Source organism: Aquarana catesbeiana, linkage group LG11, assembly GCF_042186555.1.
Source record: "Aquarana catesbeiana isolate 2022-GZ linkage group LG11, ASM4218655v1, whole genome shotgun sequence".
Lineage (NCBI taxonomy): Eukaryota > Metazoa > Chordata > Amphibia > Anura > Ranidae > Aquarana > Aquarana catesbeiana.
Window position 1 is genome coordinate 229519267 of NC_133334.1, and position 24511 is coordinate 229543777.

At 41.8% G+C, this 24511-nt stretch overlaps 1 protein-coding gene across 1 annotated transcript in view; it reads right to left on the reverse strand.

The window, feature by feature from the left end:
* SLC7A6 (solute carrier family 7 member 6) overlaps positions 1-24511 on the reverse strand; it is an 87612-nt gene that overhangs the window by 35554 nt on the left and 27547 nt on the right. Inside the window, exons 3-5 of the mRNA XM_073605463.1 lie at positions 14341-14466; positions 12353-12497; positions 4662-4785 (exon numbers count right to left, since the gene is read on the reverse strand). Of these exons, the coding sequence (XP_073461564.1) occupies positions 4662-4785; positions 12353-12497; positions 14341-14466 (395 nt within the window). The remainder of the gene's footprint in view (positions 1-4661; positions 4786-12352; positions 12498-14340; positions 14467-24511) is intronic.

The window sequence follows — 24511 nt, forward strand, 5'->3', positions numbered from 1 at the left end:
TTGAAGCTCTCATTACAGCTCATAATTAATCCCTGTGGAGTATGATAGTGATGCTTGAATCTCTTGATTCAATTAACTTAAAAATAGCTTGACTGCCTAGATAACAGTCTGGAGTATAAGCAAATTATTTCCCAATCCTACATAGAGCAGTCTGGGTGAACCTTACTACATCATATTAAGACGTGTCTTGTCAGCTCACCAAAACCAAAGTTAGAAAACCATGACTATTTATACAGTTTGATTAAAGCTGTGAAGTAAACATTCAATGAATGATGTAACCATTCTAAACCAAACACAGCTGCAGTAGGGAAGGCACCATGGGAGGACAGTATAATCCTTTAGTCTCAATTCTTCCTCTCCCCCCCCCCTCAGAGTCACATAAGTATGAGAAGTATCAGAAGTATGGGAAAACATTTTTTCAAATAAATCAAACTTACCATTCGCCCGCCACCTCTGCACTGAGAACCGAGCCATCGAACATCGCCAATGTCTCGGTTCTCTCAGCTCCCCAAGCAGAGAGCTGCTGACTGACAGTCAGCAGCTCCCCAGCTCTGCTCCTCCATGCTCACTGGAGCGCTGAGCTGTGGAAGGGCGGGGAGCGGCCGTCTCAGTGGCTCGCTGAGAGGCTGCGATGACCATCAGTCCAGGCACCTGGTGGATCCAGACTCCCAAAGTCGGGATGACGCGGTGCCTGGACTGATCTGTGCGACGTCAGCAGACAGCGGACTTCAGACTGCTCTCTGCTAAAAACAGGTCACAGGAGTACAAAACAAATTGCTCTCCTGTGACCCTTAGGAGAAGCCCAGCCAAACAAGCTCAGGCTAGACTTCTCCTTTAATCTGGTTGAAAAAAAAAGTCCTCCAGTTCAACCAACACAGAAAAAAAAACAAAAACAAAAAACAAAAAACAAAAACAAACACACACACACACACACACACACACACACACACACACACACACACACAAAACCTCAGTGTACACTATCCTATACCGTATGGTGATCACCTTCCGAAAACCTACAGATCTCATATTAGATGGGGGGATAATTGAAACCGTCACATAAGGACTGCATACATGCTCCTTTGATTAAAATCGTTCTAAAGGCTGAAGGTTTTTTACCCTTGTGCATTCTTTGCATAAAGGTAAAAGAACTTCTGTGCGCAGCATTCCCTCCACTCGCCCCAATACTTACCTGAGCCCAATCTCGAACCACCGCTGTGCACGCGAGAAGCTGCTCTCTCCCTCATTAGCTCAATCACAGCCAGTGAAGAGGAAGCAGAGGGCGGGGCTTAGCTTCATTCTGTGTGTCAGTGGCCGACCACGTGTGAGTGCCCCCAGAGCAAACGGCTTGCTATGGGGGCACTCAGCAGGGGGCCTAGAGCACTGGCAATAGACACGAGAAGAGGAGGATCTGGGCTGCTCTGTGCAAAACCAATGCACAGAGCAGGCAAGTATAACATGTTTGTAATTAATTCCTTTAGTATCACTAACTGTAGTGCCGTTATGCAGGTCACAGACCATCACAATGAACATTGATCTGTTTTTAAACTCAGATACTGGACCACTTGAATAATTATCTCTATGAATATGTTAATAATAATTATATTATTATGCAGGATTTACATAGCACCAATTTGTGCTTTACAGTAAATAAGGGAGACATTACAATACAGAGGAATAAGGAAGGCCCTGCTCATTGAGCTAACAATCTAAAAGGAAAGGGGAGATGGTACAAAAGGCGATAGCTGCAGGGGATGACCTACAGTTCTTAGGTTTAGGGGATGGGTAAGGCTTCCCTGAATAAAGGAGTTTTGAAAGACTGCCGAAAGGCGGACAGGGTGGGAGCGGACTGGACATACTGGGACAGGGAATTCCAGAGGATGGGAGAGGTTCTGGAGAAGTCTTGGAGGCAAGCATGGAAGGTGGTGACAAGGGAGCTAGAGGGCAGGAGGTCTTGGGAGAAGTGGAAGGGATGATTTAGAGGCTATCTGCAGATTAAGTTGGTGATGTAGCTGGAGGCAGTGTTGTGGATGGCTTTGCATTTTACACATTAGGCTAGTGGAAACCAGTGAAGTGATTGGCAGGGGCAGCAGTCACGGATCAGTTAGTAAGGTGTACAAGTCTGGCAGCAGCATTCATAATGGACTGAAGGGGGGATAGACTGTGTCAAGGTAGGCCAATGAGGAGGGAGTTTCGGTAATCGAGGCAGGAGATAACCAAGGCGCGGATAGGTGTTTTTGTGGTGTTGTTAGTCAGGAAGGGGCGAATGCTGGAAATGTTGCAGAGGTTCAGGTGGCAGGATTTAGCTAGTGATTGGATGTGGGAGCTGAAGGGGAGGATAACACCCAGCATCCTGGCATGTGGGGAGGGACCAATGGTTGTGTTGTTGTTTTCAATGGTATAGTCCTGAGTGGGGGATTGGGGAGGAATTACAGTGGGGAAATTACTTATTTAACCACTTCAGCCCCAGAAGATTTGGCTGCTCAATGACCAGGCCATTTTTTTGCGATACGGCACTGCGTCGCTTTAATTGACAATTGCGCGGTCGTGCGACATTGTACCCAAACAAAATTGACGGCTTTTTTTCCCCACAAATAGAGCTGTCTTTTGGTGGTTTTTGATCATCTCTGCGGTTTATTTTTTGCACTATAAACAAAAACAGAGCGACAATTTTGAAAAAAAAAAAAAAAACACACGATACAAACGTTATAAATTGAGTTGCAGTTCAGTGACTAAAAATAAGTATCTGATTCCCTACTAACCAACAATAAATTCTGGCTCCCACAGACTGGCTACAGTATGTGCTCATGTGGTACACAAATTAGCCCTGTTAAAGTTAAGAAGGTGCTTCTAACGACAACTTGTTATGTGTATAAAAGACACATGTCCACAGAATCTCTTTCTTCCATTCAAGCCCACCACAATGGGCAAGAACAAAGAGCTGTCAAAAGACATCATGGACAAGATTGTAGGCCTGCACAAGGCTGAAATTGGCTACAAGACCATCAGCAAGAAGCTTGGTGAGAAGGAGACTACTGTTAGAGCGACTATTTGCAAATGGAAGAAATGCAAAATAATCATCAATCGCCCTCGGTTTGAAGCTTCATGCAACATTTCACCTCATGGGGCAAGGATGACCATGAGAAAAGTAAGGGATCAGCCCAGAACTACACGGGAGGAGCTTGTGAATGATCTCAAGGCAGTTGGGACCACAGTCACCAAACAAACCATTGGTAACACAATACGCCGCCATGGATTTAAATCCTGCAGCGCCCGCAAAGGTCTCCCTCCTCAAGAAGACACATGCCCCATCTGAAGTTTGCCAATGAACAACTAAATGATTCAAAGAATTGGGAGAAAGTGCTGTGGTTAGATGAGTCCAAAATTGAGCTCTTTGGTATCAACTTCACTCACCGTGTTTGGAGGAAGAAAAATGCTGACTATGACCCCAAGAACATCATCCCTACAGTCAAGCACAGAGGTGTAAACATTATTCTTTGGGGCTGTTTCTCTGCTAAAGGGACAGGCCGACTTTGCTGCATTGAGGGGTCAATGGAAGGGGCCATGTATTTGTAAATTCTTGGATGAGAACCTTCTTCCAAGGGTCGTGGATGGGTCTTCCAGAATGACAATGACCCATTGAAACATACCGCCAAGGCAACAAAGGAGTGGACCTAGAAGAAGCACATTAATATCATGGAATGGCTTAGCCAGTTTCCAGACCTTAATCCTATAGAACATTTTTGGAGGTATCTGAAACTTAGACCCCTTTCACACTGGGGCGGTTTGCAGGCATTATTGCGCTAAAAATAGCGCCTGCAAACCGACCTAAAACTGCCGCTGCTGTTTCTCCAGTGTGAAAGCCCGAGGGCTTTCACACTGAAGCGGTGCGCTGGCAGGAGAGAAAAAAAAAACTCCTGAAACAGCATCTTTGGAGCTCCTAAACTGCTCCTGCCCATTGAAATCAATGGGGCAGCTATACCGCCGCTGTAGCGGCGCTATGCAAGCGTTTTTAACTATTTTTCGGCCGCCAGCGGGGGTTAAAACCGCACCGCTAGCGGCTGAATACCGCCGACCCCCCCCACCGCCCCAGTGTGAAAGGGGCCTTAGAGTTGCCAACTGACAGCCAAGAAACCCTAAGGATTTAGAGAAGATCAGTAAAGAGTGGACTAAAATCCCTCCGGAGATGTGTGTAAACCTGGTAACCAACTACAAAAAAAAAAATCTTACCTCTGTGCTTGCCAACAAGGGTTTCTTCACCAAGTACTAAGTCATGTGTTGCTTGGGGATAAAATAATGAATTTACTCAATGAACTGCAACTCAAATTTATAACATAACATTTGTATCATGTGTTTTTTATGGATTTTTGGTCGATATTCTATCTTTATCATTTAAAATACACATGATAAAAATTATAGACCCTTCTTTTCTTAAATGGGCAAACTTATAAAATCTGCAGGGGATCAAATAATTATTTTCCCCACTGCATATGAAAGCCTGATCAATATAATCTATAAATCAGACATCTTTGGATTTAGTTTAAAACTCCTTAAAGTGCCTTATTCTTTTTTACCATTCTGGGCATACATCTTCAAAAAAAAAAAAAAAAAATCTGAACATAATGCAGTATTTGATCACCATCACAGAAAGGTTTACTCACCACAGCCACTGCATCACTGGCAATAACTGCATTGAAGTCTAGTACTGTATAATAAGCCACATTGGTGAGAATATAAATGATGGTAACAATGGGCATCGAAATACCAATGGACAATGGCAAGTTCCTGAAAAAGAGATTAACGTGACATTAGTAGACATTCACATAGTACTATGCAATCTGTACTGGTAATGTAGCACAGCCACAGGGGAACTTCAGGGAATCTACAACGGCACGGATTACAGCATCGCCATGCCTCTAAGAGCCACACACACATGCCAAGAATGAGAAATTCTAATGCCATGCAATAGAAACCATTGGCAGCCAGGACTGCTCAGCGAATTTACAGCTGATACTGAAGTGAGATCCCACGGACTCACAATGTGACTGCATCTTGAAGTAAAGCTCCTGTGTTCTTAGGTTCCGATGGAAGCATACATTCCTGGCTCTTCTCACAGGCTAAATTGGTTCAGCTTTTCTATTCCACAATGAATAAACAGCTAGAGAAAAACAGCTTCCAGCAGTACATAGTTACATAGATATTAGGCTTCATGAGAGATTGACTTTTAAAAAAAAGAGACCCAGTCATCAAATTTTTAAAATTTTCCTTTGCAATTTTTTTTTCAATTGCTTACAACGTGTTAAACTTGTTAGAAAATGTAAACCAATAAATAAAGGGTCATGCATACTTTTTTTTTTTTTTTTTTACATTGCTAGAAAATGTGCCTACACGCCCATTCCCTAGCACAGCCTCCTCGCTCCAAGCACATTATAGCCCTCTCATAAACATGGAGTGTCTAATTACTCTGTGCTGGCCCAGCTCCTCCCTCACCAGCCAACATAACCTTTTATGTAGCTGGGGGGGGGGGGGGGGGTTAAAGGGGAATACTATAGGGTGTCACTTGAATGGCAGCTGTGAGTCTGACTTATGGCTTTTAGAGGTCTACAGAAGAGAGGCATTAACATGTATAAAATACGTTTATTGCACATATAATCCGATAGGAAGATTTTGTTGAAATGAATGATCTGACACCACGATCTCTTTGAGGTGACAGAGGAGATCCGGTGTCTGGGACTGCCCCATAAAGACGATGACTCAGTGAACAGGAATGGCCAGTGACAAAGAGGATTTCTGCCAAGGAGAAGTGAGCAGTCCTATAGGAGGCGGCTCTGTTACAGAGATAAGAAGATAGAGTAAGGGGTGTTGGTTGGTATAGATGGTGTGGATTAAAAGGAGTAAATCATTTACTAACCAATTCCAATAGTTAAATAGGATTAAAGGATTAAATGTACTTATTGTAATAGTACAGTTGCCCTTTAAAAAAAGGAAAGTAGTGGTTATTTTATGCAATCATATACACTGATCAGCCATAACACTAAGATCACAGACAGGTAAAGTAAATAAGGTTGACTTGTTAAAATGGCATTTGAAAGTGGGTGGGATATATAAAAGTCAGCAATTAACCACTTCAATACCGGGCACTTTTACCATGTTCCTGCCCAGGCCAACTTTCAGCTGTCAGTGCTGTCGCATTTTGAATGACAACTTTTTTGTTCACACAACTAGAGCTTTCTTTGGTGGTATTCAATGACTGGGATTTTTATTTTTTGCTAAACGAAAAAAGACTGAAGATTTTGAAGACAAAAAAGTGTTTTTTCTTCGTTTAGGTTATAAAATGTTGTAAAATTAAATAATTGTTCTTCATAAATTTAGCCCAAAATGTATTCTGTTTTCTTTGGTGAAAATACTCCAAATCTGTGGATATTATTTAGTATGTATGAAAGGTATAGAGTCCACAAACTATAGGATACAGCATATCTGAAAAATGATCAATCTTGATGTACTGATGGAAGACCTATCTCATTTCTTGAGGCCCTAAAATGTCAGAACAGTAGAAATACCCCCAAATAACCAATTTTGGAAAGTAGACAGTCCAAGTTGCCATTTTGTGCTCAGAATTTTTTTGGAAAATGAAGAAATAAAAAAAAAAAAATTTTTAAAAAAGTTCAGTGCAGTACAGCATCATCACAGAACTGGTGTGGTGGTGATCAGTGACACTGACTGGTGACAGTACGGGGAAAAAAAATAAATAAATAAAATTTTTTATTTAACACACTGACCAGAGCAATATAATGTTACCATAGTAACATTGTACTACTTTGGGGACGTGATCAGGATTTATTTTTTTTCCACATACATTGCTATAAGCAAGCATTTTACTGAATGAAACTGAATCTTTCAATTTGTTTTGTTGTGATTAGTCAAAGCAAAAAAAAAAAATCACAGGGTGCAATTGGCCCTGTCAAATTGACCAATCACAGATAGCAACACAATTGTACACAATGGATGGCATGAAAGGAAGCCATTAATTGTGTACAACTGTCACGTGACCTGCTGTGATTGGTCATGGTGGTCAAATGGTACTGGGAGTGAGCCAGTACTCTGATCAGTCATCGGCTGTGTCCAATGGACACGGTCGGTGACAGATCACGCTGCTGCGCGACCAAGCGGCCATACGATCGTCGCTTCCTGACAGGACTTCATATGATGTCCAGTCAGGATGGGAAAGCCACCACTCGGCCGTCAATTGTCTATAACATGGGTGCTCAACCTGTGGCCCTCCAGCTGTTACGGAACTACAACTCTCATCATGCTTTTACCTCTGAGTCATGCTTGTAACTGTCAGCAGCTTGCAATGCTTCATGGGACTTCCACAACAGCTGGAGGGTAACAGGTTGAGCACCCATGGCGCTGGGCAGGAAGTGGTTAAACATGTTCTCCATGAATCTGTGTTGAAGGCAGAAAAAAAAAAAAAATGGGCATCTCACTTTGTTGTATATGGGCTGCGTAGTCACAGACCGGTCGGGGGTGTTGATGCTTACCTGTGTTCACAAAATCAGAACTGGAGCACGGAGCAATGTAAGAAGGTGGCCTGGTCTGATGAATCATGTTTTCTTGTGGATGGCAGGGGTTGTGTGTGTCACTTACCTGGGGAAGAAATGGCACCAGGATGCACTATGGGAAAAAGGCACGTCCGCTGAGGCAGTGTGATGCTTTGGGCAATGGTTTGAGGAAAGACAAGTTTGAGACCTTGACTTTTAAGTTCTGAATCCTAATCCAATGAAGCATATGTGAGATGTGCTTAAAAAATAAGTCCATGGAGGCTCTACCTCACAACTTAAAGCAGGGGTAGGCAACCTTGTCCCTCCAGCTGTGGTGAAACTACAAATCCCATCATGCCTCTGCCTCTAGGAGTCATGCCTGTAATTGTTAGGGTCTTGAAATGTCTCATGGGACCTTTAGTTTCACCACAGCTTGAGGACCAAGGTTGCCTACCCCTGACTTAAAGAATCTACTACTGAGGGCTTACTGTCCAATACCACAGCATCCCTTCAGAGGTTTAGTAGTGTCCATGCCACAACAGGTCAAGGCCGTTTTGGCAATAAAAGAGGGACCTACGCAATATTAAGTAGGTCATCGTAATGTTATGGTTGATCGGTGTATATTGAGTACATTTTAAGTTTATATTTTGAGTTACTATTATAGCAATGACCCTATAGTATTTATAATTGGATTATTATTTTTATTCATTTTTTTTTTTTTTTTTACACATTTGCTCTTCCATATCTCTATTATATTAAATGAAATATGAAGATTTGTTGATTAGCCACCAGAGGGAGAAAACAATTCACAATCACTCGACTTTAAAATCGAAATAAAGAAGCGGTCAGGTAGAGAATGCATCGTCTTCAGTTGGCTCCAATACAGGTGTATTGTTGAAAAACCAGAAACAGAGCCTGCAGTAATGTAAATAAAATTAGCAAATATGGCTGCCCTATATATATATATATATATATATATATATATATATATATATATATATATATATATATATATATATATATATATATATATATATAATTATGCAATGAAACATTTTTGTTAATAGGTCATAGTTCATGATCTAAAAAGCTTTCATTAGAACAGGGTTTTTCTTTAACACCAGCGTGCAGGATGAAGACCAAATAAATCCAAAAGCAGTGCAAGCCATGGCTGTGATCTAGAAGTCTACAGGCTGTTTAACAAGCTAAAGAACGAAATGCTGGCTATACACCAACAACCTACTAATAAAGGAAACCTAAAGAGGATTTCCAGGTATGATTTTTATTGCATACATTGGTCCAGCTTGGCCATATCCAAGTATGTACACTACCGTTCAAAAGTTTGGGGTCACATTGAAATGTCCTTATTTTTGAAGGAAAAGCACTGTACTTTTAAATGAAGCTAACTTTAAACTAGTCCTAACTTTAAACAAATATACTCTATACATTGCTAATGTGGTAAATGACTATTCTAACTGCAAATGTCTAGTTTTTGGTGCAATATCTACATAGGTGTATAGAGGCCCATTTCCAGCAACTATCACTCCAGTGTTCTAATGGTACAATGTGTTTGCTCATTGGCTCAGAAGGCTAATTGATGATTAGCAAACCCTTGTGCAATCATGTTCACACATCTAAAAACAGTCTAGCTCCTTCCAGAAGCTACAAAACTGACCTTCCTGTGAGCAGATTGAGTTTCTGGAGCATCACATTTGTGGGGTCAATTAAACGCTCAAAATGGCCAGAAAAAGAGAACTTTCATCTGAAACTCGACAGTCTATTCTTGTTCTTAGAAATGAAGGCTATTCCATGCGAGAAATTGCAAAGAAATTGAAGATTTCCTACAACGGTGTGTACTACTCCCTTCAGAGGACAGCACAAACAGGCTCTAACCAGAGTAGAAAAAGAAGTGGGAGGCCACGTTGCACAACTAAGCAAGAAGATAAGCACATTAGAGTCTCTAGTTTGAGAAACAGACGCCTCACAGGTCCCCAACTGGCATCTTCATTAAAGAGTACCCGCAAAACACCAGTGTCAACATCTACAGTGAAGAGGCGGCTGCGGGATTTTGGGCTTCAGGGCAGAGTGGCAAAGAAAAAGCCATATCTGAGACTGGCCAATAAAAGAAAAAGATTAAGATGGGCAAAAGAACACAGACATTGGACAGAGGAAGACTGGAAAAAAGTGTTGTGGACGGATGAATCCAAGTTTGAGGTGTTTGGATCACAAAGAAGAACGTTTGTGAGACGCAGAACAAATGAAAAGATGCTGGAAGAATGCCTGACGCCATCTGTTAAGCATGGTGGAGGTAATGTGATGGTCTGGGGTTGCTTTGGTGCTGGTAAGGTGGGAGCTTTGTACAGGGTAAAAGGGATTCTGAATAAGGAAGGCTATCACTCCATTTTGCAACGCCATGCCATACCCAGTGGACAGCGCTTGATTGGAGCCAATTTCATCCTACAACAGGACAATGACCCTAAACACACCTCCAAATTGTGCAAGAACTATTTACAGCAGAAGCAGGCAGCTGGTATTCTATCGGTAATGGAGTGGCCAGCACAGTCACCAGATCTGAACCCCATTGAGCTGTTATGGGAGCAGCTTGACCGTATGGTACGCCAGAAGTGCCCATCCAACCAATCCAACTTGTGGGAGCTGCTTCTAGAAGCGTGAGGTGCAATTTCTCCAGCTTACCTCAATAAATTAACAGCTAGAATGCCAAAGGTGTGCAATGCTGTAATTGCTGCAAAAGGAGGATTCTTTGATGAAAGCAAAGTTTGATGTAAAAACAATGTTATTTCAAATACAAATCATTATTTCTAACCTTGTCAATGTCTTGACTCTATTTTCTATTCATTTCACAACGTATGGTGGTGAATAAGTGTGACTTTTCATGGAAAACACAAAATTGTTTGGGTGACCCCAAACTTTTGAACGGTAGTGTATATCTCATGATCCGTGCTTACATTAGCAACCTCCAATTTTCTTATATCAATATTAAATATAGTAATCAAACAGTCAAAACATATACAGTGCTCCTCTTCTGATACATAGGTTGGAAAGGAGAGCCGTGTATATGTTTTGACTATTTGCATATCTCTTACCTGAGGGGCCACTGGGGAAGCAGACAATCACTATAGTAGTCTGTGCTGCCTTAGCGGTAGCCACAATCTTCTGGGTCCCGTGCCTGGAATTAAAGGCTTTCTCTAATGGGACAAGGTGGAAGGGAGGGGCAGTAATATCATGATTTTCACCTTGTCCAATCATAGGATGCCTTGTAGTCATTGAAAAAAAATACAAGGCATTCTTTGAAGGGTGGCAGTGCCACAAAAGTGACCCTTATGGTCAGTGTGCAGAGGAGAAACCACTTGGTACAGGACCCAAAGATTGTGGCCATCACTGTAGTAGCACCAACTACTATAGTGGTTGTCAGCTTCCCCAATTGCCCACCCAGTACGAGATATGCACTGGTTCAAGCAAGTCCAATGTTAATACGCAATAAAAGGTCACCCGTGGAGTTCACCTTTGGACTTGCTATAATTGAAAGGTACATAATAAATGTTCCATCAGTCAATTTATATAGGGAATATAAAGATAAGAGACACCAGAGATGTAATACTAACTCATATATTATTTATGCAAGATTAAAATAAAATACATTTTATACACTAAAAATGAATACGGTCTCTTAATGTACCATTTTATTGACGCAAAACAGACACTGACCAGGTCATGGTGGTCCTCTACCCCAACAATAACACAAGCTAAACGCAAAATACTGGAGGTACCCACTCAAAGCGGAAGTCCACCCAAAAGTAGAAGCTCCGCATCCGTCTCCTCCCCCTCTCCGATGCCACATTTGGCACCTTTCTTTGGGGAGTGGGTACCTGTTTTTGACAGGTACCCGTCCCCACTTCCGTCGGCCCTTGCCGCGGCCAGGTCCATCAGAAGTTCAGCCCCCCTCCTCCCCCCCTCTTCCGCCAGGCCATTCGTAAAGCACAGTGCGCTTTGCACAGTAGGGAATCGGCTGTGAATCCGCAAGTCTTCACTGCCGGTTGTGTGTACAGGCTATGGCAGCGGCAGCACCTGAGAGGCGATGGAAACATTGGCTGAGGTGCCAAAAGCGCTGGATTCCAGGACAGGTAAGTGTCCTAATATTAAAAGTCAGCAGCTACAGTTCGTGTAGCTGCTGACTTAAATGTTTTCATTGGGGGGGGGGGGAGGTGGGGGGGGGGGGGGGGGGGCGGACGGACTCCGCTTTATGATAGCACGCACACACTTTTGAATGCATATGGTCCCCCTGGATAAACTATCTCCTCAACAACATTGATAGGTCATTGTTATTTGTATGATCCAATGCATGCTATGAACTCTATGGTATAATGAAATCTGGCTAAGCAAAGCTCATTCCCTGGCACCTCTCCTCTCCCTTACTTTATCTTTTATTCCCTCTTCATCTTCTTTGCTCCTTTTTCCCTGACACCCCCCCCCAATTAGGTTTAAACACCTAATAGGATGTCAAAGTCAAAAAAAATAAAAAAAAACACATTATTATCTAAATGGGCACATTGAGTGACAATGCCCATCTTCAAGGGGGATTGTACATACAGGCTTACTTTATATATTTTATACATCGCTTGCAAAAACTAGTGTTTGGCTGGGGAAAAGCTGGGCACACAACAGTATTTGGTTGGTCAATCTACCCATTTTAACTTTACTAAGGGTGGTGTTAAAGACTGAAAAACCCATCACATTCCTATAGTGAATTTCCATCTAGACAAAAGCTTGTCTTTTCCTAACATGATTGATACCTTTCTGGGTTCTTAATTTCCTCTGTGACATAGTTCAGTGTGTCCCAGCCAGAATAAGAGAAGAGGGCGGAATACAGAGCTAAAGATATGTCACCAGCATCCCATGATGACCCAGCAAATGAATCCTCAAAGTGCTCCGTGCGGCCTGGGGAGACAAATCACAGGAACAATTAAGCAGACAACTTGTGATCTTCACAGCTCAGAACATCTAATGAGAACTATGAACGCTTTTGTCTTATAGCGCATCCACCCTGACATTAAATTTGTTTATTTACATATATCGCAAAGCAAATTAGATCAAAAAAGTGCACAACCTTGTCCAGTTGTCAGTCATATTCAGATACATTGATAAATGGTCTAAAAATAGTGTAATGTTCTTACATAAAGCGGACTTGTTTAAAAAAAAAAAAAAAATTCCTTACTTTAATATTAACTAAAAGTCAGACAGTAGCAGAAAGCACAAACGGCTTACCTTGGTGGACTGCTGCTCTGAAATACCACAGCAGGGAGTCACATGATCAAATGACTAGGCATTCAGTCATATGATCTCTACTGCACAGGAAGATCAGCCAGTCCTAACTCTGATTAGGCTGGAACCAAACTACCATAAAAAATAGGGCTTGCTTTGTTTTTCACATGTATGCTGCAGTGCACTATAAGTGTGCTGTGATGCATTTAAAAAGACCCGGTCATCTTGTACATGCAGGGTAAAGTGTCAGCGTTTCTGTAATGCCTGACTGCCCTATACTTGCCTTACCTGCAACAACTTCTAATGGAGGGGCAGTTTAGATCTTTGAAAAGACCCAACATCAATTTTTCAGGTTTGGAAACTCAGCCGGCAGCCAATATACAAAATTAGCTGATCATATAAAACAGGGCAACGTGAATAACTTTCTGATTGTGCCCTTGTTACGGAAAGTGGAACTTCACACAAAATCGGAAAAAAGTCTACAGCGCACACATACTAAAATTACATTTAAATCATTTAATTTAAACTTCATTTTAGTATGTGTGTGCTGTAATCTTTTTCTCTGTTTGTCGGTCTTATAGCTGCACCATCTTTAATGTTATGCATTTTTAGGGTGTGTGTCCCAAGTCTATCTTTGTTTGTTCTTCACTCAAAAGGGTCGCCAGGAACCGAAGATCAGTGAAGAAACTGACCTGGGTGAGGATTGGATCCCTGGACAGATGAGTATCTGTTTATTAAAAGTCAGCGGCTACAGTTTTTTTTTTCCAATTTTTGCAAAAGTGACTGAAGAATTACATTAAAATCATTGAAGTCTTAAGGATCCAAGCTATTTCTGACCTCCACTACTATAGGGCTTGTTCAAATTGGTGGCCATGGGATGGTAAAAATCAGCCGGATGAGCTACGGTTTTACTGCCCACCAAAACACAAATAGGCAACCACACAGTGTTGTACGCATGCTGTGGCCACGATGCTATGCCAACCTATTGCACTCAGGTTGTAGGGCAGTTGCAATGCAGCCCCGTTCACTTGGATAGGTCATGTTCTGCGGTGGTGCTACCCAGCGGAGATCTTCAGGGTTAAAATAGGTGATGAGGAGGGGACATATCTCTCCCTCATCGCATGTCAAATGCCCTCTGAAACATAATCCAATCCTAACAAATGTGGCGTGTAAATAGGAAGAGTGGCACAATCTTTTTTTCTTCTTTTTTTGTGCACTACTGTGGAGTCATTTGGGACCCATAGACACTACGGGCCTTTAAAAAAGGAGGAGTTCTTATTCTTAAGTGTCAATTTTTAGAAGCAGTGATTCACGGTAAACCATCAGAATCCATCTAGTTCTGGTCCACACAGGAAATTCTGATTGGTTATTGGGTTCTGCACCTTTGAATTAACACTCAACTAAATAACGTCATAGGTTTTCACATTATATAAAACTGCACTTTTTTTGTGGTCAATCTGTAACAAAAGCACAACATTTGTAAAAAGTCAGATGACAAAATCAAGATTGGAACTCTTACCTTGGCACAATTTAACAATGCCGGTTATAATGATTGCAATTAACGCAATGACTTTAGCATAAGTGAAGAGATCTTGCACCCGCGTCCCCCATTTCACATATGCGCAGTTTATAAAAGTGATGAGACCTGTAGGCGAGAAGTCACAGGGTCACAAAGAAAGCAAAACATCAGTTTATCTCATCAGCAGAAAAAGATTTATCATCACACAAGACATACGATGAGCTGTCAGCACAGAATATTCAAACTAGAAGTGTGAACCTCGTCTGTTGGGAAGTCTGCGTACGTGTGTATGTCTGAGTTCTATATATAGATGTAAACATACCATTAATCACTGACAGCCCTTGAGCAATGAACACATCAGCATTTTGCTTCTGCTCTTTCCCAATGGCCCCTCTGCTGGTTCATTTCAAAAAGAAATCTGGTTATACCAAAAAAGGAACCAAAGTGAGAAGCTGGATTCACACAGTTGAGATGTGTTACCACCAGTGACGGACACTTTCTTTAAAAATGAAGCACACCACTGGTTTCCTGTATTGAAACAAAAGTGTTGTGTTTGTGTGCTAGAATGGTGGTGGGAGTGTAGTCAACATAAATAGCACCACTGTCAGTTTTGTACTTTATTGTGCGTTGCAATAACACGCCAATTTTAGTGTACAGATGTGAATCCAGCTTCAAAGTAACAATTTACAGTTTCACAGTCGGCTCTATAAGGGCCCCTTACACACACACAGTCTAATGAGGTCCACCTGCCAGTTATTCTGGCGGACCCGATTGGACCCTCCATCCAGCCCTATAGATCACCCGGAAATTTGGAAATTTGGATTTAGTTTTAGGAAATGATTCAGGAGTATGGGCCCCACCCCAGAGACTCACCAAGAGAAAAACGGCAAGTGGACTATTGCGGTACATATACAGGAGGTATAACTAATAATACAAAATGACTGGTAAAATTTCACAAAATGTATTCATACAAAAATATCAAAAAGACAGCAAAACATATAGTTTAAAAGGGTTCTGATGACATGGAATTTCAACATGTTTCGCGGATTTACCGCTTCATCAGGACAATACATCTGTAAATATAGAACAAAATGCAAAAATAAATACCGTATAAAGGGTTTTTACACAATTAGAAAATGGGGAGGGTAACAAAGTAGTAGAACTGCTTACCCGAGCCCTGGGGGGGTATATGGCAGCGAGGTAGCCCAGCTGGGTCTCCCCTGGCGATTGGGAAGGGGATATAAACCACCGGCCAAGGTCTAAATAAGGTAATATGGCGATGAAAGATCATATGATCAATGCAGGTGCCTGTCAAATGGTGAAGTGGTAAGTGAACAAAAGTGGCAATAGTCCACTTGCCATTTTTCTCTTGGTGAGTCTGGGGCCCATACTCCTGAATCATTTCCTTCAATTCATTTGGACGATGGTACATTTCATTGAGGTATACCCTGCTTATTTTGCATTGTGAGGCTATATACTTTCTGGATTTAGTTTTAGTTATAGACTTTTGACTAAAATACCATTTTAGTTTTAGTTGCATTTTAGTCAGAATGGTTTATTTTGAGCTCCTATCTGTTAAAGCCCCAGCCCCCTGACATGATAGGCAAGCTGTATTTGCTGAGAGACGTAGTCTGTCTGCCTGCTGCCTGGGAGTTCTGGAACAATGCCCTGCAAACCGCAAAATAGCAACTCCTTTGTCAGATTCGTGTCTGCCTGGATGTGACATTGTGAGTGTTTTTCCTCCCAGTAAGGTAGCAGTGCGTAGCACTGTGTAAAACAGAGGTCTCAAACTGGCGGCCCTCCAGCTATTGCGAAATTCCAAGTCCCATGAGGCATTGCAAGGCTGGCAGTTACAAGCATGACACCCAGAGGCAGGAGGCATGATGGGACTTGTAGTTTTGCAACAGCTGGAGGGCCGCCAATTTGAGTCCCCTGCTGTAAAATAACAATCTCCCCAGACCAGTTCTCTGCCCTGTGCACTCCCATTTACTTCCCTATCCCCACCTGCAGCCTGGCATTACAGCCAACAGAGTTTACAGGTTTTTTATATTATTTTTTAAATTTTTTTTTAAAGTTGCACTTCTGTTTGTTAAGTGATACTTTTAACGGAAAAAAAAAAAAAAAAAGCACAAGACTTTAGTAAGGCCCCTTTCACACTGGGGTGGTTTGCAGGCGTTATTGCGCTAAAAATAGGGCCTGCAAACCGACGTAAAACTGCCGCTGCTGTTTCTCCAGTGTGAAAGCCCCGAGGACTTTCACACTGAAGCGGTGCGCTGGCAGGAGAGAAAAAAAACTCCTGCAAACAGCATCTTTGGAGCGGTGAAGGAGCGGTGTATTCACTGCTCCTAAACTGCTCCTGCCCATTGAAATAAATGGGGCAGCGCGGCTATACCGCGGCTGTAGCGGCGTTATGCAAGCGGTTTTAACCCTTTTAACCGCTAGCAGCCAAATACCACTGAAAAACGACGGTAAAGCGGCGCTAAAAGTAGCTCCGTTTTACCGCCGACGCCCCCACCGCCCCAGTGTGAAAGGGGCCTAACAAGCATGTTATACTTACCTCCTCTGTGCAGTGGTTTTGCACAGAGCAGCCCTGATTCTCCTCTTCTTGGGTCCCTCTTCGGTGCTTCTGGCCCCTCCCTCCTGTTAAGTGCCCCCACAGAAAGTAGCTTGCTATGGGGGCACCCGAGCCACAGCTCCGTGTGTCTATTCGAGACGCTGCCCACCCAGTTTATCACCTCATTGGCTGACTGACTGAGTCAATGGCGCCACACTGCTGTCTCAGCCAATGAAGAGGGGAGTCCAGGGCAGCTGTGATACTCCTGCAACATCGCTGGATCTAGATGGGGCTCAGGTAAGTATTGGGGGGGCTGATGCACACAGAAGGCTTTTTATCTTAAGGCATAGAATGTATTAAAGCGGAGTTCCAGGCTAAACTGCAACTATGTCTTTAAGAATAGACCACCCCACCTCCTTTTTGGAAGACATGGAGATTTTTTTTTTGCATTTTATTTTTCAGTTGCTTTGTACCCATTATGAGGTTTTCCTGCTATATTTCCACCCTACCCCCCCCCAAGGTACATTATTATCAGTGTTCGCATCAGCCGGCCCCCGCTGCCTTCTGGGACCTGTGTTTGTCCCAGAAGGTGACGGGACTATTCAGAAAGCGCAGCGTGTCTCGCGCATGCGCAGTAGGAAATGGGCTGTGAAGCTTGGAGGCTTTACTGCCGCTATCCCTTAGTTGCAATGCTGGCACCTGCACCCGAGCTGATGGACAAATCGGCTTTGGGGGGGCCGACATATTGGGATCCCTGGACAGGCAACTGTCCTTGTATTAAACATCAGCAGCTACATTATTTGGAGCTTCTTCCTTCACAACCACTTTATTTCTAATTGTAATTTTCCTTTTATTTTCACTTAAAACCTGCAGCTGTGAAAATATTTTTGTCTACAAAATTAACACTGCTATGGACTGGTTGGTGTAGACAGACTTGTGTACGTTTACACTCGCCAACGTCCATTCCGATCCTGTCTAAATAAAAAAAAAAAACAAAAACAAACATGCAACATGCACACACAAAATAACATTTACACCTGGCTGCCCAAAGAGCAGAGCGGGCTAGTAGGTCCATGTCCACTCTACAGAAACCGAGCGGACACGGACCTGTCACACCCCCATCTCCCCTCCCCCTGCTCTGCTCTGATCAGCAGGGGGTAAGCAGGTAGATCCCCTGCTGATCTAATCAGAGTCTTCCCCATGTGAACGGGGCCTAAGGGCTCATGCACACAGGACGTTTTAAAAAAAAATGCCAGTGCAACAGCAGCACTAAAAATTCTTTTTTTTTTTTGCATTTAGTCGCGTATTTACATTAGCGTTTTTGATTGAAAACTCTCTAGAATGTAAAAACGCCTAAAAATGTCAAACGCGGGTTGATGCGGGATTTTTTTCCCGTTTTTGGCGTTTTTCATTTTTACAGCTCCTGGAAGCACAGGCTAACTGTTTTTTTACTGCCACTAAACACTTATGACAGTTTACGTATGCATGGACACATAGGCTAACAGAGGGGGTTTTAGAGGCACTTAACCACTTAAGGATCGAGCCTGTTTTTGAGATTTGTTGTTTACAAGTTAAACAGTTATTTTTTGCTAGAAAATTACTTAGAACCCCCAAACATTATACATTTTTTTTCTAACACCCTAGAGAATAAAATGGCAGTCGTTGCAATACTTTCTGTCACACCGTATTTGCGCAGCGGTCTTACAAGTGCACTTTTTTTGGAAATAATACACTTTTTTGAATTAAAAATAAATAAGACAACAGAAAAGTTAGCCCAATTTTTTTTTTTTATATTGTGAAAGATAATGTTACGCCGAGTAAATTGATACTCGGCATGTCACACTTCAAAATTGCGCCCACTCGTGGAATGGTGACAAACTTCTACCCTTAAAATCTCCATAGGCAACGTTTAAAACAAAAAAACTCTACAGGTTGCATGTTTTGAGTTACAGAGGAGGTCTAGGGCTAGAATTATTGCTCTCGCTCTACTGATCGCGGCGATACCTCATATGTGTGGTTTTAACACTGTTTTCATATGCGGGCGCTACTCACGTATGCATTCGGTTCTGCAGCGGGACACGTTTAAAAATTGTTTTTTTTCTTATTTAACCTTTTTATTTTTACACTGTTCTTTAAAAAAAAAAAAAAAAAAAAAATTGTCCCTTTTACTCCTATAACAAGGACTGTAAACATCCCTTGTAATAGAAAAAAAAAGCATGACAGGACACCTTAAAATATGAGATCTGGGGTCAAAAATACCTCACATCTCATATTTACACTAAAATAGGGCTGCAACTAACGATTATTTTCATAATCGATTAGTTGGCCGATTATTGTGTCGATTAATCGATTAATCGGTTAATAACCTTAAAAAAAAGTATGGTGTATAATTTAGTTAATATGTAAAGTTTTAAAAAAAGGCAATTCATTCTCAAATATCTCTATGCAGTGGTAAATATAAATAACCAACTATATGGTTAGGGAGCAAAATATCGAATCCACTCTGAGATTAACAGACAGAAGAGATATACTGTATATACTATTAGAGGAGATATATACTGTATATACTATTAGAGGAGATATATACTGTATATACTATTAGAGGAGAGATATACTGTATATACTATTAGAGGAGAGATATACTGTATATACTATTAGAGGAGAGATATACTGTATATACTATTAGAGGAGAGATATACTGTATATACTATTAGAGAAGATATACTGTATATACTATTAGAGGAGGTATACTGTATATACTATTAGAGGGTGAATCTGGTAAATATCATCAGACTCAGAGATCACATTTTTTTATTAAAAAACAATGCCTTCCTTCAAAAAAAATGTAATTTTAAGAACGTTCATTCGATTTTCTAATCGTTAGTGGGGTCAAATCGACGTTCGTTTTCAACCACAGTGACGGGAAAATAGAAAACGTCTTGGTCAAAGGAATTTTCAGACAGTGTATGATGTTTTCGTTCAGAAATTCATTTTAAAAACAGAATGTTAAAAACAAGTGAAAATTTCAAACATTCTTTCATTCAGTGAATATACAAAGATTTTTCATCTGAATATTCTCGCCTGAAAATTGATCCGTGTGGCCAGCATAAGGCTCGGTACTCACCTATGCAGTTTGCTTTTACGTTTAGTAACATAATGGGGTTAAAAAAACGAAAAATTAGCCCTATATAGTACAAAAAAAGCAGATAATCACTACTGTAAGGGGTTCATATTTTACAGTAGCGATTTACTCTTTTTGTACTATAAAGGGCTAATTTTAGTTTTTTTATGTTACTGGCCGATTAATCGATTATGAAAATAGTAATCGATTAATTACATAATCGATTAGTTGTCGATTAATCGATTAGTTGTTTCAGCCCTACACTAAAATAAAATAAAAAAAAAAATGTAAAAATGGCCCTTTAAGGGCCCTATGGGTGGAAGTGACGTTTTGTCGTTTCATGTTATGGAGATGGGTGGGGGCCATCTTCCCCTCACCTGTCTCCATGTCAAGCAAGGGGAAACATCCGATCACCAGAGGGCACCAGAGCGCAGTGCCAGGTGGGGGGGCCCCGTCTCTGATAAAAAGTGATCTCGTGGCGAATCCGCTGCAAAGACCAGTCTTATCGGAAAGCGGACCGCCGCCCGAAGAAGAGGATACTGGGGTTATGGCAGCTAGCTGCTGCCATAACAACGATATTCCTCTTCAAAGTTGGGACTTATATCGGCGTGGGGCGGTCTGTAAGTGGTAAAAAAAAAAAAAAAAAAAAAAAAAAAAAAAACACCCACACGTCAAATGCCCCTAACAGCAGCTGAAAAAATGTCCTGTGGGCATGAGCCCTAATACAACAAATGATCCAAAAAATTCTTAGCATGTGAATATCAATGGCTGCTGCCATAACAACGATATTCCACTTCAAACAGCCGACGTATAAAGACAGCGGGTGGTCAGCAAGGGGTTAAAAGCAGCAGAAAATAGTTTTCCCAGATACAGACATGGTAAAATAATGGGGTATTTCTGTCCTCTCTTCTGGTCTCTGCCTCACTTTCTATACAGTTATTTTATTTTATTTTGCACTGCTAACCCCCCCCCCCCCCCCCAAAAAGAAACTGGCTACATTGAATTTTAAATATAAAAGGACTAGGAGACAACTATACAGAGATGTACCATCAATATAAAGTCATGCTACCTGAGCAAATGCCTTTCTTCTACCGTAGTTTACTTCTAATTACAGCTTTCTGCAGTTGTGAAGTGGTTCTCTGATTGGTCAAGGTAAAGAGGCACTCAGATGACATCTCAAGGTCCAACTTAGCCAATCAGAGAATGCCTTGTATTCATTGATAAAAATACGGGCGTTTCTTGAATGGCTGATATTCCACATGACGGACTCAGTTTCTTTCCAGCCACATAAAGGATGTATGTAGGACTCAGCTGGGAACACAGCAAGGGGCACTGTATACAGCACGAGCCATTGCACTGTATTACAGCCTTCACAGGGGCTGCAGAATTCTGCCACGTGCGATAAATCACTCTGCAATCGCGCCAAAACCGCATCACGCAAAGCTTGTCACCCAAAAGTAAGTTGGGCTACAAGCTTTGCACGATGTGGTTTGCAGCAAAATAATGATGCAAACCGAACCACGTTCAGATACCATTAAAAATGAATGACATCCAAACATGTGTGCTGCGTTTTTCCAGCATTGCGGTGCGATTTGGAATCTCAAGCAGAATTGTGGCAATTCCACCTGCAATCCCAAATTTCTAGATGTGAACGGGGCTTTAAAGTCAAAGGAAGTTTGTGAGTTTGTTATCAACACTGAGATCAGCTAATGTAGGGAATCCCTCCCTGCTCTGACCAGGAGAAAATAGGAGGTTAAAAAAAAAAAAATTATTAAAATAGGGTCCATGCCTGATAGTGATCTGAATTTTGTGCTAGAAAATTACCTAAGGTGGTTTTAACCAAAATAAAAATTATCCTGTTCTCCTAAAGCAGAATGTGTGCTGTGTAATCTGCCCTTTCTATGCTGTAAAATACCTGGTTGATCCCGTTTGTTCCTGTGTCCCCCTTAGTGTGCTGACCATGGTAATCATGGCTGCTGATCAATGATACTGTGGTTAGTTTATCTGCCTCCGTCATTCCAGTGTCTCTCCCTCACTGTCTGTGTGGGGGTGTGGGTGGGTGTGTGGATGTGTGTGGATGTGTGTGTGGATGTGTGTGGATGTGTGTGTGGATGTGTGTGTGTGTGTGTGGATGTGTGTGGATGTGTGTGGATGTGTGTGGATGTGTGTGGATGTGTGTGGATGTGTGTGGGTGTGTGTGGGTGTGTGTGGGTGTGTGTGGGTGTGTGTGGATGTGTGTGGGTGTGTGTGGGTGTGTGTGTGTGGATGTGGATGTGTGTGTGTGGATGTGTGTGCTCTCCTCCTGCCACTATGCTGCTGTGGCTGTAAAGTCACTGAACACAAATCCTGGAATCCCCTCTGCTACAGATATACCGTGCAGTGTCTGTTTTTTAAAATTATGCAGCGAAATACCTCATTTCAGAGCACGGCCGTGCGCTCATGTAACCTTCCACCGCTCTTATCCTGGCTGACATCAGCCCCTCCCACTGTAGTCCTCGGGTCGAGGATGGAGAATGCCGGGAGGTCACGTGACCGCACAGCGGCACTCTGAAATAAGGTATTTTGTTGATTTTTTTTAAAACATACACTGCACAGTATATCTTCCTGTAACAGAGGGGATTTCCAGCATTTGCGGTTAGTGACTTTACAACCACTTTAAAACCCTGAAACAATTGTATATTTTCTGAAAGCAAAAGGACACGTCGAACAAAATGGTGGCAGTTACAATTTTTTGTTTTGCAAAATATTTGAGGTGTTAAATGTATGCCTTTCAGGTTTGCTTTTTTTAATGTGAAGATGCACCAAAATAAAATAAACAAAATTTTACACAAATAATAATAATAAATAATAATTCATATGGCTATCAACCACTTAAATTCTTAAACGCCAACTACAAATTCAATTTGTTAGCTTTGGATGAGTACTGCTCTTATTTTTTTCCCTCTTATGCCCCTTACACACGGTCGGACTTTGTTCGGACATTCCGACAACAAAATCCTAGGATTTTTTCCGACGGATGTTGGCTCAAACTTGTCTTGCATACACACGGTCACACAAAGTTGTCGGAAAATCCGATCGTTCTGAACGCGATGACGTAAAACACGTACGTCGGGACTATAAACGGGGCAGTAGCCAATAGCTTTCATCTCTTTATTTATTCTGAGCATGCGTGGCACTTTGTCCGTCGGATTTGTGTACACACGATCGGAATTTCCGACAACGGATTTTGTTGTCGGAAAATTTTATATCCTGCTCTCAAACTTTGTGTGTCAGAAAATCCGATGGAAAATGTGTGATGGAGCCCCCACACGGTCGGAAATTCCGACAACAAGGTCCTATCACACATTTTCCGTCGGAAAATCCGACTGTGTGTACGGGGCATTAGACAATCCAATAGGGGGATTTTGCAGCAATAGTTTGCCTCCCCATCTTCTCACAAGGCCAGTAAAACCATTTGTGGTTGTAATATGAGCTTATTTTATTAAATGTTCCTGGGTCGATTTTGTTATTCATTTTTTATATCATACAGCAGATTTTAAGTGTTACTAAACCCACAACAGTAAAATCAGTCTGCATATGCAGTAAAGCATGCTTGTTATAGTCACTGTGGAACCTAAGGGGTTAATCCTCTGCATTGTGTAATAAGGCTGTTTGATCCCGTCTTCTTGATCCTCCCCTTCTTTTACAGTCCCCAATCCATCTCCTGATGGAACAGAGCCTTGGAGGCACTCTGCACATGCTCAGTTTGGTGTGTATTGCTAGAGAGTTTGATTTTTTTCTTGGGAGGGTGCATGTGATCAGTACAGGGCCAATCAGCACTGTCCAGACGGAGAGTCAGGCGTCATGCAGCCTCATAGGACAGTCAGAGAATGAAAACTCCTTCTACAAGCTAGTCACAAGACTACTATATACTGCTAGAAACTGTATTTATCAGTTTATATTTACTAAAATAATTGCATTTCCATGTTCTGTGTACTGTGGGAGACCAGATATAGTGAATGCAGGGTCCTGGGTTTAGTAACACTTTAAAAAATGGCCCCCAATTATGGTATAAAGTAAATTCTAAAAGTCAGAGTACAATGTTCCTGGCTGCATGCACCTAACAAAACGTGGGCTCCTCTCTTTTTTTATTTAGCTGCTCATCAGCATGAGCCGCAGAATAAATTAAGGAAAATGGCTACATACAATCATACTTAACCACTACAATACTGGGCACTTTCCCCCCCTTCCTGCCCAGGACAATTTTCTGCTTTCAGCGCTGTTGCACTTAGAATGACAATTGTGCGGTCATAAAACACTGTACCCAAACTAAATTTTTTATAATTTTCTTCCCACAAATAGGAGCTTTCTTTTGGTGGTATTTGATCATCCCTGGGTTTTTTTTTGCTAAACTAAAAATAGATCGGAAAAAAAAAAAAAAGTTTTTGTTTGTGTCATAAAATTTTGTTTTCTCCTTCAGACAGGCACTGATAAGCAGCACTGATGTGCACCGATAG